The 14,135-nt window shown below is 43.1% G+C and overlaps 1 protein-coding gene across 1 annotated transcript in view; it reads left to right on the top strand.

Annotated features, from left to right (window-relative positions):
- LOC125227414 overlaps positions 1-14,135 on the top strand; it is a gene marked incomplete at its 5' end in the record, with an annotated part of 54,502 nt that overhangs the window by 21,893 nt on the left and 18,474 nt on the right. Inside the window, 16 exon segments of the mRNA XM_048131728.1 lie at positions 83-212; positions 279-497; positions 661-946; positions 1,795-1,929; positions 2,042-2,209; positions 2,389-2,572; positions 2,735-2,908; positions 3,002-3,148; positions 3,280-3,372; positions 8,475-8,615; positions 8,938-9,060; positions 9,341-9,481; positions 9,733-9,832; positions 10,488-10,717; positions 13,494-13,598; positions 13,844-13,951. Of these exon segments, the coding sequence (XP_047987685.1) occupies positions 83-212; positions 279-497; positions 661-946; positions 1,795-1,929; positions 2,042-2,209; positions 2,389-2,572; positions 2,735-2,908; positions 3,002-3,148; positions 3,280-3,372; positions 8,475-8,615; positions 8,938-9,060; positions 9,341-9,481; positions 9,733-9,832; positions 10,488-10,717; positions 13,494-13,598; positions 13,844-13,951 (2,484 nt within the window).

The following is a 14,135-nucleotide window of genomic DNA, read 5'->3' as shown; positions in this document are numbered from 1 at the left end:
ATAGGATTTTGGGTTTGGTTAGGAAGCCAATAATATATTTCTCTTTTACGTTTGTTTTAAAATGTACTATTTTGTGATTCAGGTGAACATGCCTTTGCTGCGGTTGCTGCACCAGGTCAGCAACATGTACCAGAACGTGAAGGACACGCAGACCGAGCTGCGCACGCAGACCAAGATCGGCCACCGCCAGAGCAAGCACGCCGCCGACTCGGGTACGTTCTCACCCCGAGCACGGGAGGGGCTCGTGTACCGAAGGGCAGAGTTGACACCCACCGCAGACACGTCAGTTTCAGACTTCCGCGAGAACCTGGTGAGCGTGTCGTCGCTGGACAAGGAGAGCCAGTACGCGGCGCTCGACCCCAAGTGGGAGCCGCGCACGCCCACGCCCGCGCCCCTCGCCGCCGCGCCGGGGCAGAAGGCCGCCGGCGCCAAGACCCGCCCGCAGAGCTTCGCGCAGAAGCTCAGGTCCACCGGGAAAAGCGTCAAGGGAAAACTCGGTAAGTTTCTCTCGTTCCGTCCTCCTCGGACGAGGAGTGGCAATGTTACAGGTGTTTTTTGACGAGGCAACTGAAATCACTCGAGCATACTCGAAAGTCTAAGATGCCTCGGTCGATTCCTTCGTTATGATTGATCTCTCTCGGCCTCGTTTGTGGGGAACAGGCTACAGCTCGCTGAACGAGGGCGCGCACACGCCGCACTCGGCGCGGGAGCTGGACGCCGAGGTGCGTCCGCGGCGGCCGCCCGCGCTGCCGGGCCTGGCGCCGCTGTCGGCGCTGTCCTCGCTGCCGCCGCTGGCCGCGCTGCCCCCGCTAGCCGCGCTGCCCCCGCTGCCCCCGCTGCCCCCGCTGCCGGACGACGGCTCGCTGGCGCCGCGCTGCTGGCGCACCGTCTACTCGCTGCTCAGCCTCTACGCCGACATGCCGGACGCGCACACCATTACGCACAGGTATAACTACTATAGACCGTCAACCAAATCTTGTCACTAGAAAAAGGCGGCAAATTTGAAAAATCGCGGGCTAGCAACACTAGTTTTGAAAATCGGTGGAAATTCGCGAGTCATTTGTATCTTATCTGTGGAAAATCTCCACCCTACCAAAAAGAGAAATAACTAGCACATATCCGTCCCTTTTTAATACATTATCTAATTCGTAAGGAAGGAGCGAGCCCTGTACAGTCTAGCAACTGCACATTTTTCCGTTTACGCTGCAACCTACTTAAGGCCGAGCCGTAATTTATTATTTTAAGTAAAGGTAAATTTAGTGCGTACCTAGCTCTCTTACGATAATCATCAACTAAAGGAACTGCCAATTAAGTTGCCTAGTGTAACCATTTTAAGGTGAAATAAACCAGTATAACATAACTCCATCTCTTCATCATCTCTCAACGCACTCAACCATCTCAAGCAAGTGTACGGACTAACTGGCCCGTACAAGCCCCTTGAAAAAAAAAAATCTGTGGCTGTTCGACGTACATTGCTGGTTTTTGTTCGTTTCATAGGGATACCATACTTTAGTTTGATGTACATTGCTACTGCCAAAAGTTGGTTGACAGGCTATAGTTGTCATATTTGTTTTGGCTACTCCCCCTCATGGGCCACCAAAAATTTCATACTGTCATCAAAAACGTAAATGTCAAATACGACTCGAGTTTGTTTTGAAGACAGCAAAATATCAAAATGAGTATCGTATTCGAGTTTCGCGTAGAAGAACATAAATTCTTTCGTTGTTGATTCGACATTTTTTTATTTGTAAGATAATCTCAGATCATTGTAACGTTTGTTACAATGTCATTTAGGTTCTCTGTGACGACGGAGCTGCCCGAGCAGTACCGCACCGGCCGGCCCGCGCGGCCCAGCTCGCGCGAGCAGAACACCAGCAACTCCTCCTCCAGCGGCGGCCCCATGGGCATCGTCGTCATGGGAGTCGCCAGGTAACTACTACACACACTACCGCTTTCATCGACAACAACAGTGCCATACTCTTCATAAAATCGGTGAACACTTTTGTGATTGGACTTTTGATGATATTTGTTTTTCTTTCAGGATTCATCGAACCCGACTCCTCGCTTCGCTGTCGGGCTTGAAGCTGGAAGCGGAGATCACTTCCTTGCACGCGTCGTTGCAAGCGTCCCGCGCGCGCCAGTGGTCGCTCACGGGCGTGGTGGGCCGCAGCATGATCGTGCTGCTGGAAGGCGTCGCCCCAAACCATCAGTGAGTACTGGCTCTGAACTACCACAGGGTCCATCAAACTTGCCTCTTCGCTTCGCTGTCGAGTTTGAAGTTGGAAGCGGATGGGTCATCGGCAACATCATGGGTCATGAGCCGTCTCATAAAGTGTTTTTTGGCGTGTAATGGTATCTTCGAAAGATGAGTGTCTGTTTGTGTGTCAGGACGGTGGTGCGCGTGTCGGTGGGCAAGTCGCAGGCGCTGTACTCGTGGGAGGCGGGGCGCGGCGGCGAGGGCGCGGCGGCGCTGGTGACGGTGGGCGGCGTGCGCGTGGACCTGCCGCAGCACCCCGTGGCGCTGCACGGCGTCATGACGCGCTCCAGCCGCCAGCTCTCCTCCACCTTACAGGTACGACCACCGTTTTCTTTATTTAAACCGTTAGCATATTTAAAAAAAATAAGCGGAATCTGCTGAATATTTGGTAAAATGTGATCTCCTGCGGTTCACCAAATTTTCAACAAGTTCACTAATCTCATTCTAGACATCGTTTTCATATATATCGTCTCACAGGAGCTGGGCGTGACGCGCACCGCGTCGCGCATGTCGCGAGGAGCGGAAGCGGAGGAGGAGGCGGGCGCGGGGGCGGGAGCGGGCAGCCCGGGGCCCGCGCCCGCGCCGGCGCCCCGGCCGCGCCCCGCGCCGCTGCTGCCCGCGCCGCAGGTGCAGTTCAAAGTGGGCCTGCAGGTAACCGCCGCTACACTATGCTGTCCTAATACAAGTTAAACGTCGTCTACGTTGCGACCTTAACACGCACGACACCGATCTTTGTATGTGCAGAGCCTCAGCATCACGGCGGCGCTGCTGCCGTCGCTGCAGGCGCAGTACAAGATGGAGCACGTGCAGAGCTCGGGCGTGACGGGCCGCAAGGCGCACTTCACCGTCGACCTGCCGCAGCACTCGCTCAGCTTCGTCACCAAACTGCAGGTACAAGCATCATCCCATACGCAATACGACTGATTGTTGCGGGATTCTTTAGTTCATAAATTACAGATGACTATCTGCAATAGGATTATAATCTCTAGTATTCCATCCGTATTATATTCCGGTTGTTACAGGTATCAGAGGCGAACATTCCGTCCTCAGCTATCGTGGCGCTGCCGGCCGCGCACGTGGCTGCTCGCGTATTAGAAGATGCACCAAATGGACAGGTACACTTTATTTCATTTTATTGTCTAATAGTTGTGATACTTGTTTAAAAAACCAAATGGTGTAGTTTGTAGGATGACGTTCCAATATTTAATGCAACAATAAAATTGTTTAGTATCCTTACATTATCTTACAAAAATTGAAGACTGTTTTGATTTGCAATAATAATGTGTTTTTCTCAAACATGCTATGAAATATTGTCTTTACGTTCCTTAAAATGGGCTGGGAAGTATCGCTTTTTAGGCGCAACAACTCGAGAGGACTGTAAAGGGATTTCATATTATTTTTTAGGCCTAGGTGCAGGCCTAAAAGTAACTTTTTTTTATAAAATATTGTCCTTTAGAGCATTTTTATTTTATTTCATTGTATGTTTGAGAAAAGCACTATACATGCCTCGGCGTGAAAACGGATTCCCGGCCTCGTATCCCTATCCGGCCTCGCTCGCATGCTCGCTCGGCCGTATGTACCCACTTGGCCGGAAATCCTCATTTTCCCGGCCTCTGATGTAATGTACTATTTTTTGATAGAATAGAAGTCCCTATGACATAAACATTTCATATCCAATGACATGGATTAGTAATAACAAGGACCATTTAATACTAGACTGATATAGCCCATACAAAAAAGCGTACCCCTGAAAAAAGCTTAGTTTTTGCTTTAAAACTAGATGGCGTTGTTTCGTAACCCGGGAGTGGAAAAAAACATATTTTCACCCATATTTTTACTTGTTTTTATATTATACTATGAATAACTATCAAAAAACTTTATTTTAATATCAAAATATTGGCTCAAAACACAATTTTTACAAATTATATTTTTTGGTCGGCCTCGACGTAGTTGTGATCGCTTCGCTGGCTAAGTTTGTTCGCATGTTGTCTAATTATTGCCAAATAAAATGACTAGATGACGTTGGTGGACTAGGAAAATGTCACATCCGTTTCGTTGTTCATTAATATGATATACTTAGTGATAATAAACCTATATGTTGAGCTCAAATACGTTCAACAAAACGCAATCATTGTGCCAACAGATGTGACATCCATGTCACATCACAAAAGTCATTGTATGATTTATTGAATATTCATAATATGGATATTAAATTATTTTAGAATCGCAGCAGCAATGCGAGTAGAGATACAGAATTAATAACTGTATAAATTAATAATTGTATGAGCAATGACCTCATACATAAATTTACCAGTTTAGGTGACAGAAGGCGAATCCAATTTGTAAACATTAAATGTGCTAAGTAAAAGAATCTTTCCGATTTTCAACGGGACACGGCTGAAGGGGCGAGCTGGTTTCGACTGCGCCCATGCATCTCAATTGTCCAGAAAGTTCATTCGAAGATCATTTTGCTTATAATAATCTGAGTAATCACAGTGAACGGTTTGACAGTATTTCAGCTAACATGTAGAGAGACTTGCTAGCTTCGTCGGTCAGGCTTCGTCTTGGACAGAACGCGGATAGTTCAGCGTTTCTTGTATGTCACTCCGAGCACCCTAACCATCGGCAGCGTAGGCCATGCACTGGCCGACTAGGTGTGGCACTTTGGATTACGTTTTTATAATAAATTAATGATAGATTGTATTGTTTTGGTAATATATTTTCTACTCTTATACTACTCGTTTGGTACTCGTATAAACCTAAACTGAGATAATAAATGAATAAAAAGAAATAATGAGTGAAACTCTGACATAAGTAATAATTAATGAGACTATGCGTTTTCACATTATCCGATCCGATATCGGATGTAGGACTGATACCCCATACATTACAGGCGCTATCTTGGATTTTTTCCATTTAAATCCTTCCGACATCCGATATCAGATCGGATAATGTGAAAACGGACTAAGACAATAGATACTTGGTTAGTGTTATATATGCCTATGTATATCCCACCAAAAACATTCTGTAAAAAATAGCCGTCTCGATGGAACTGCTTGTTTATCTCTAAAAAGTAATGAAATCTACATAAAAGTTCCTTACTGCGATTTCTTTATTATTATAGTTAACTAGCCTTTGCTGCGGCTTCGCTCGCGTTAAATTCGAAAATCTCTCCACAAAGTTCCATCCTCCATTCTAAGGAAGTGGGGGGATATAAAAAGAGACAAAAAGTAGCCTATGTCACTTTCCATCCCTTCAACTATCTCCACTTAAAAAATCACGTCAATACGTCGCTCCGTTTTGCCGTGAAAGATGGACAAACAAACAGACACACACACTTTCCCATTTATAATATTAGTATGGATGTTGTGTGACTTGGCCGTTGAAGTGTAGTGGTGCTGGCGACAGATTGGTGCAATGGTGTCATGGAGCACCTGGTTATAAACTTCTTTATACCCTTGTGTATAAACAAGTTTATAAGTTTCATATTCGATGGTCCGAGCTAAGGTTCGTAAAGCCATGAAGCCAAGCTGATAATTATTGACGCTAAACGCCGATCGAAACGCAGTCTGAAGTGGGTGATAGACGTACGATACGAGCAAGTATGCGTACTTATGGCTCGACGACCTTTTTCGATTGTGTGTCACCGTAAGTACGCGTAAAAACCGCCGCGCATAGTAGTCGACCATCCAACGCGTACTTGCTCGTACGCCTATCACCCACTTGACGTCGCGCCAACACTTTATGGAAAAAGCGGGTTTTCGACAACTACCAATAAGATTCAAAAATCTTCAATAATACTCAACTGTTTCGGTCGCACTCGTTCAAATATAGGGGAATATATTGGTGTGAGCGAGACGGTCAGGAGATTGATTGTCAACATGATATCTATCATAAACACCGTTCGAAATGGCCTCATTAAAATCTAAATTTTAAATATATTGAAAGTAATATTACTAATCATTGACGTCACGCTCAAAATGAAAGAGATAGAAAATTTGACAGTATGGTACTCTTTTGCATGATTGTCATAATTCAAAATAAGAACGATGGCTTGCGTTGTAAACAGGGACTGAAACATGACACGGGCCCCTAGCGTCATCTATATACTTTTCACTGTATCACTTGTAATGCCGTTGAACTACCGCGTGCGTATTTAAAAAAAAAACAACATTTTTATTCAAATGACACTCTTAGTGACATCTAGCGACATAGATTTACGGCTGCCAACGGGGTACGGTATTTAGTATGGACTCTGCTGGTCCTTTATAATCGTCCTTGGTAATAATATATTATATGCCAAATACTGGCTGATTTTTTTATATACCATGTAGGTGGCAAACAGGTATACGGTCCGCCTGATGGAAAGCGGTCACCGTAACCTATGGACGCCTGCAACTCAAGGGGTGTCACATGCGCGTTGCCGACCCATTAGAAACTTGTACACTACTTTTTTGAAGAACCCCATACTGTAGTTCATTTCATTTCATTTATTTATTCATAAACAATAATAAATTGTGTTTGAATATTACATAGGTAAGTACTTAATTAATAAAACATGCCTTTTTACAATTTCATGCAAGAAGAAAAAAAAATACACTACTATCTAAACTCACTATTTCAAACCACTTAAGTAATATCACAATTGACAATAGTTTATAAATACATATAAAGCAATACAATTAAATACATGTCAAGAGTAGCGATAATAAAAATCATAATTACCAAACATTAAATAAAACCTAAAAAGTCATCAACACTATAATATTTTTTCTCTAATAAAAATAATTTTAATTTATATTTGAATTTCTTGTGACATGTCATAGATTTTAATTCGATAGGCAACTTATTAAACAACTTAACTGATTGAATCCGGGCAGTGTGCGAGACTACCGCCAGTCGTGAGGCCGCAATTGGAGGAAAATTTTTTGTTCTAGACCTCAATCTCAATTCCATTTCAGCCTGTGACTCATAACATTCCCGATGTTTCATAAGACCCGTCAACAGAACCAAAATATAAAGAGACGGAGCTGTTAATATCTTTAACTCTTTAAAGTGCTCCTGGCATGATTCCCATTGTGGAATACGCACCATGACTCGAATGGCTTTTTTTGTGCTATGAAGGAGCGATCCATGTTATATTTGTAGCTGTTACCCCATTTCTTTATACTGTAACGAAGCTTCGACTCTATGAGAGCAAAGTATACTAATTTTAATTGTTTTGTACTAAGTTCGTTTCGAAGGCTACGCAAAGCATAACAACCCGAAGCGATTGAATCTTCAATAGACTGTAGTTCATCTTTCCAATTCAATAAATTATCTATATGGAACCTAATAGATCTGTGAACCACCTCTGTAGAACTATCATCTATTTCTTTTATTTCTACAAAATGTTTCCTATTAGATAAATAAGACTTAAATAACTTTAGGACTTGCCCCCTGATTCCGTAATATTCTAATTTTTTAATCAGAATGTTATGATCAATAGTGTCAAAGGATGCCTTCAAATCGAGAAATATACTTGCTACCTTCAGTTTTTGTTGTAACTTACTTGTTATATCCTCAACAAGAGTCTCTAAAGCTTCAGATGTTCCAACACCAACTCTGTATGCAAATTGCCTTTCATTCAGAATCTTGTTGCAGATTAGGTAGTTACAAAGTCTATCTTTTATAGCTTTCTCTAAAACTTTTGAAATTGCTGGCAACAAAGAAATTGGCCTGTAGTTGCTAGCCTCCGTTTTCAGACCCCTCTTAAATAATGGTAAAACTTGTGCTATTTTTAATTGGTCAGGAAAAATCCCTGACTCGAAGCATAGATTACAAAAATGCGATAGTGGTTTTGCTACTTAATTCAGATGTACAAGCCTTTATTACGGTAATTGGAACATTGTCATAACCAGCCGAAGACTTGTTTTCCATGCTATCTACAATTTTCTTAATTTCTGATGGTGTGGTTTTCGACAACTCAAGAGAACTATCTATTTTATTGACGTTTGACTCATCGGGAATACCTCGGCAGGGAGCTCATTCCACAGCGTGATTTTGGCTCACTCTATGTAACAGTCACCATAAGATATATGAGAACGCTCGACATGCTCAAAATTATCTGAATAAGCACTAACGCGTTGATATAGAAGCATGTTCAGATATTTGTGACACTGGCACAATAGATATGAAATGGACGGTGGAAAAAATAATCATCAAATAGTATGTGCAGGAAGCGCCGGAGGCGGCGGCTGGCGTGGTGCTGCGCGCCGGCCGCTACCTGTTCGCCACGGCCGACATCGGCCTGTTCGAGCACACGCTCTCCACCGACCTGCTCAACCACCTAGTCTTCGTGCAGAAGGTCTTCATGAAGGCGAGTACACCTCATGGCTGGCCCCAAAGCCCTGAATGCTTCAAGACATTTTCATGAGGACGAAATGCTACTCTAAAATGAAGCTTATCTGATGACGCTGTCAGAACGCAGTCAAAGTCTGAACTACAAACAAAAAATAAGCGCCAATAGCGTATATGGTATATGGCTTGATGAACGTATTTTTCATTTTCTAAGGTTACTGCGAAGGTTTACAGCTCACAGACCCACTAGTTTTCATTTCTTTGTGACAACATAGTATTTATTAGTCAAATAGCTTGTGAATGGCTGTGCGGTAGCTGTAATAATGTTTGTGAACGTGCAGGAGGTGAACGAGGTGGTGCAGAAGGTGTACGGCGGCGAGAAGCCGGTGCCGCTGTGGAACGAGGAGGAGGCCGCCACCTCCGCGCTCAACAGGATACTCTTCTCCTTGCTCATCAGGATCAAGGTGCGTCGCGTCCTATTAGGTCGCTTGAATATTCGCCTCAACCATTCGATGAACTTGAAGAGCTTTTTACACTTTGGGATTAAAATAATACTATAATTGGTGGAGGTGCTGGCATGAAATGCTTTTTGCTTACTTTTTTACCTTAGCTTTAACCTCTGACGCGTGAGTGTGACGTGTCTTCGCGGTGCACGAAGGTGACCGCGCGGTGTTATAGCGACCAAGGCGACGTACCGCATTAGTGCGTCAGTTAACTATTAAGGGGTTAAATGTTTGTTTACAGCGGATCCAGCTGACGGCGACTACCCCGAGTAACTCTGCGGTACGATTGGAGACGGGCGCTGTGGAGTTCGAGCTGTCCAACCGCGTGCAGAACGTGCAGCCCGCCGAGCCGCACTCGCTCCGGCTCTTCGCCCGCGCTCAGGTAACCTGTCTCGCAGATCTTGTCGGCGAACACGGGATAAACTACTGAGCGAGAGATCGGCCAGGTGCCATAACCGAGACGAATGGAAGAAGAGGGAGCCGGCCTTTGCCCAGCAGTGTCAACCACAGACTCAAAATGAAAGTATGAAATAATGTGACGTGTTCTACACATGTAGTTAATATTAAAATGTGGCTCTCCTGAATAACATCTACAATTCAAAACGTATTGATTGTGGAACATTAATTTACCAGGTGGACCTGAACCTGAGCCTGGGGCAGCTGATCCGCAACGCCATGTTCGAGGAGGCGGAGCCCGAGTTCCAGCAGTACGCCTTCTTCAACACCCGGATAGGTGCGTTCACACAGGTTACATGCTGGTAGAAGACACACACAAACACTTACCGCCATCAATTTTAGTTCGTTTCGTCACCAGAGATGTATTACAGTGAGTTTGATATCCACATAATGTGTTCATTGGTTCACACAGTATAGCGCATACTGAGAACGGGTGCAACAAATCTGATTGGTGGATATCAAACATGTAGCACATCTCTGGTGGAAGAGCTCTCATATTTTAAACCTGATTTGTCGACCGTATCACTTGTTGCTATTATAACACAGACGATATAAACTTGGCACTCGAAATACAACCGTCACCCAAACCAAGCTGCTTCATGAACGAGCACTAACGAGCACTGACGTACTGGCACGAATCCTGTACAAAAGGACAAAAATAAAGCCATAGTTTTTGAATTTCAGAATTTGCCGAGGCATCTCAAGACCGTCAAGGTTTAATATTTAGCTATTTATTTTCAACCTTCTTACAGAAAATACTATCATTTGATATTCGTGTAAACAATGTTCTAAGGCCATTAACTGCACGAATATTTATCTTGATAACACTGGAGGCCTGTTATCATAGCATATTTGAAAACACAGTAGTTTTATAATTAGATGATTGAATGATATTAAGTTGTAATATTTGATGCATGTGTTTGGTGTGGCAGCGATGCGCAACGCGTTCCAAGACGAGATGGTGAGCGTGGGCGCGGAGGAAGGCGAGAAGGAGGTGGTGCTGATCACGCTGGTGCGGCCGCTCGTGTACATCCAGCCCGTGGCCGTGGACCGCGCCATCCTCGTCTGGCTCAACTACAAGAACGCCTACGAGTACTGGAACGAGAAGCGCCTCAACCTCAACAAGGAGGTGCTCGCCGCCACGCAGCAGGTCTTCGAGAAGGTCAGCGAGATAATCTCACGGTACACCGACTGGTTTAGCCTGAATTAAAAATTAAACATGGATCTGTATGCCGCAGCTCACCCATACAACCATTTCAGTCGCAAAATCTTCAAATCAGTAACTAACTGTCAAATGTGACATAACGCGTGGTAACGGCGTGCAAACAATGCGACCGTATTGATACAATAACAAAATGTAGTCGTCGTGTGCACTCGTTACGGTAACAAAATGTGTACGAATTTGTGGCTGTCAATGTCACTGTCAGAATGACTTTTAACGACACTTTATTAGTCGACGTTTGCACACATAACGGTAACAACATGTGGACGAATTTGTGGCTGTCATTGTCACTGTCAGAACGGTTTCTGACAGTGACATTGACAGAATTTGTACACACATGTGTAGGTCTGATTACCGAACTGCTCCTAAACCACTGTATCCGCAAATGACAATCTGAAATACGAAGGTTTCTCAAACTGTCTTGTGAAGTTGTGGACTGGTTGCTTTGAATCATTTAAATATGAGCGAATTAAATAATAATAAACGACGACGACCATTTAAGCACTCTTCGACATTTTATAGAAATGTGGGAAAGTTAAGAAAAGTGCAGAATGATAATACAAATAGATAAGCACTTTATAGTTACTTAATGTATTAAATATATAATTTTTAATTCTTATTGATAAAAATGAAGTGTAGTGTTGCTTTACACAATAAAAGTAGGAATCAAATGAAATAGAGTATTTACTGTGATATTAATAGAATTTCTGTTGCGCAATGATAGTTTTTTTCAGTACAGATGCTGCTTTTTTTAACGCAGTAGTGCGAGCAAATCAAGCAATGATTCATTTCTTGTCTGGTCGAAACTCTTAGCTTAGATTTAGGTACTGAAAATCGTCGTACGATACACGTGCGAAAAGGACATTCACAACTCGTGTCGATTTAAAACACTCCCTTCGTTCGTGTATTAATTTATCGCTACTCGTATCGATTTTCCTCTTTTCCGCACTCGTATCTACAAGTATTTTGTTTGGGTTACAAAAAAAACACATTATTTACTCTACTACGTTTTATTTATGTCTTTTTAACATTACAAATTTGTAGACACTTATCTATACAAAAATCTTGACAAAAGAAGTACAGATCGCTGAAATTAATGTTGATAGTAATATTAATGACGACTACTTCAACAAGTGTCAATTGTGAAATGCCGCAAAATACTAGTTGCTCTATAGAAGACCAATATCTGGGCAACCGAGCTTCGCTCGGTTCTGTTTCGTATCCTTGACAGGTGTCGCCATCTAGTTCAAAAATGAATAGTACCTACATCGAGCGAAAGAATTCTCAGCCTTAACAACACAACTACTCCACACGAGATGGCGCACATTTCGCCACAAAAACTCAAATAGTGTATTTTCTATTCGTTTTAGCCTTGACCTGTGTCGCCATCTAGTGTTTGCAATAAATAGTACTTACATCGACCGAAAGAATTCTGTCTTAACAGTACAACTACTGCACACGAGATGGCGCGCGAAGAAAAACGCATGAAAACTCGAAAATTCGCGTTTTCCGGGACCTAAGGATAAGTTAGACCGATTTTTCACCCCCAAAAACCCCCACATAACAAATTTCTGCGAAATCGTTAGAGCGGTTTCCGAGATCGTCAGTGTAAATAAATATATATATAAATAAATAAATAAATAAATAAATATACAAGAATTGCTCGTTTAAAAGTATAAGATAATAATATGATCCCCGATCCTTTACAACCCAGCAGCTCGGTACGCACCTTACAATTTTTTTTTAATCTTCTTTAGTGAGGGCAACTGAGTACGACGGCATATTTAATTGTTTATAAAGTTTGAGGATACCTGGAAAAAATTAATACATGAAGCCATTTTGAAAATATAATAAATATTCACTGCTTTCGGTCACGCGTGTACGCTGCGACCATTTTGCGACCGTTTGTCGACCGTTTGGTGACCGTTTGGCGACTGTTTTTTACATGGAATATTACCGTCTTAATCCATATTTTAACAACTTTATTGGTTTTCTAGGCATTATTTTTATTATTTCAGTATAGTATATGCACCGGAGCACTAAAACTTCACCAATCAATATACATAACACGCAAACACCGAGTAGTCAATAATATTATTACTGGTTAAACTGAGGTAAATTGATGGCGCGTTGATAAATTTAGACTTATTTTATGAAATCACTCGAGCAATTTAATTGGCCATGGTAATTAGCCCACATTATATTACAAATGCAAACAATATTTATCTTTAACAAATTCTTACGCCATTATTACATTTTAATGTCAAATGATTTTATTTCTTTTTTACTTTGACGTCTCTGACAGTCGCCATTTGAAAAGAATGAAATGAACGAATGATTTTGGGAAAGTAGTCGCCAAACGGTAACAATGTGTGCACGCGTAGTGCACACTTCTGTCACTTCTGTGACCATTTGTGCCTGTTACCAATCGTCCCCATTTGGGTCGCCGCGACTAAACGTCGACCGTACTGCGACTAAGCATTGAGACCCGAAGACCTGTGTGTACACAAAATAGGAGGATTTGCGTAGGAACGGCGACCGATTATGGTTATATGGGCAATCTTATAAAACAGTTTCACATTCTGCTATTTCTGTTATACAATGAACACACTACATTTATTTGATGCCTACAACCTGACAAGGGAGTGAAAGAAGGAGAAAGTTACGGTTCAATATTTCGGTTATTTGAAAATATAATTCCGCTTATTATTCCCAGGTCCAACTAACATCTCAGATAGCATCCCCGCACGTCAGCACGCTGTTCCTGCAGCTCAACGTCGACGACATCGGGATCTGCATCCCGCTCAACCAACCCCCCGTGGTAAGTTATTGTCTGCCAGGTCTAAATAACGGTGCCGCAGTTGTTCTTGTAGCTTATCCTGGCTGGGTCGCCATGTACGGTTGGCGGAATATCAATAAACTAACTTACAGACTACTCAATACATGGAAGATACATGGCATATATATAATATCTATAGATGCACCACAATGACAGTGGACCTGCATGCTGCCTCTCCATCTCTCTCTCGATATAGATATTGTAGAGCTGTAGAGTGTGTGTTGCAGGCGACGTGGGGGCGGGGCGTGTACGAGTGCGAGTCGCGCGGCGCCGTGGTGGTGACGCTGGAGAGCACCAGCATCTCCGCCTGCTCCTCCGGCTCGCTCGTCAGCAAGGTAACCACACAACGACAAAAAAAATCTCTATTTCAAACCACCATTCGTCCAAATTTGGCTCCAACGATTTATTGCAGTAGCTGATGAATGGCCACGTTACATAGTAAATTCCGATTCCATTGTGTAGTTTTCCTCAAATAATTTTACGCTTTACTTACATCTTAACTTTTAGGATGACCGTTGG

This window comes from Leguminivora glycinivorella, chromosome 6 (assembly GCF_023078275.1).
Source record: "Leguminivora glycinivorella isolate SPB_JAAS2020 chromosome 6, LegGlyc_1.1, whole genome shotgun sequence".
NCBI classification, from domain to species: domain Eukaryota; kingdom Metazoa; phylum Arthropoda; class Insecta; order Lepidoptera; family Tortricidae; genus Leguminivora; species Leguminivora glycinivorella.
Note: the sequence above shows the minus strand (reverse complement) of the source record. Positions and strands in the feature narration are given on the sequence as shown.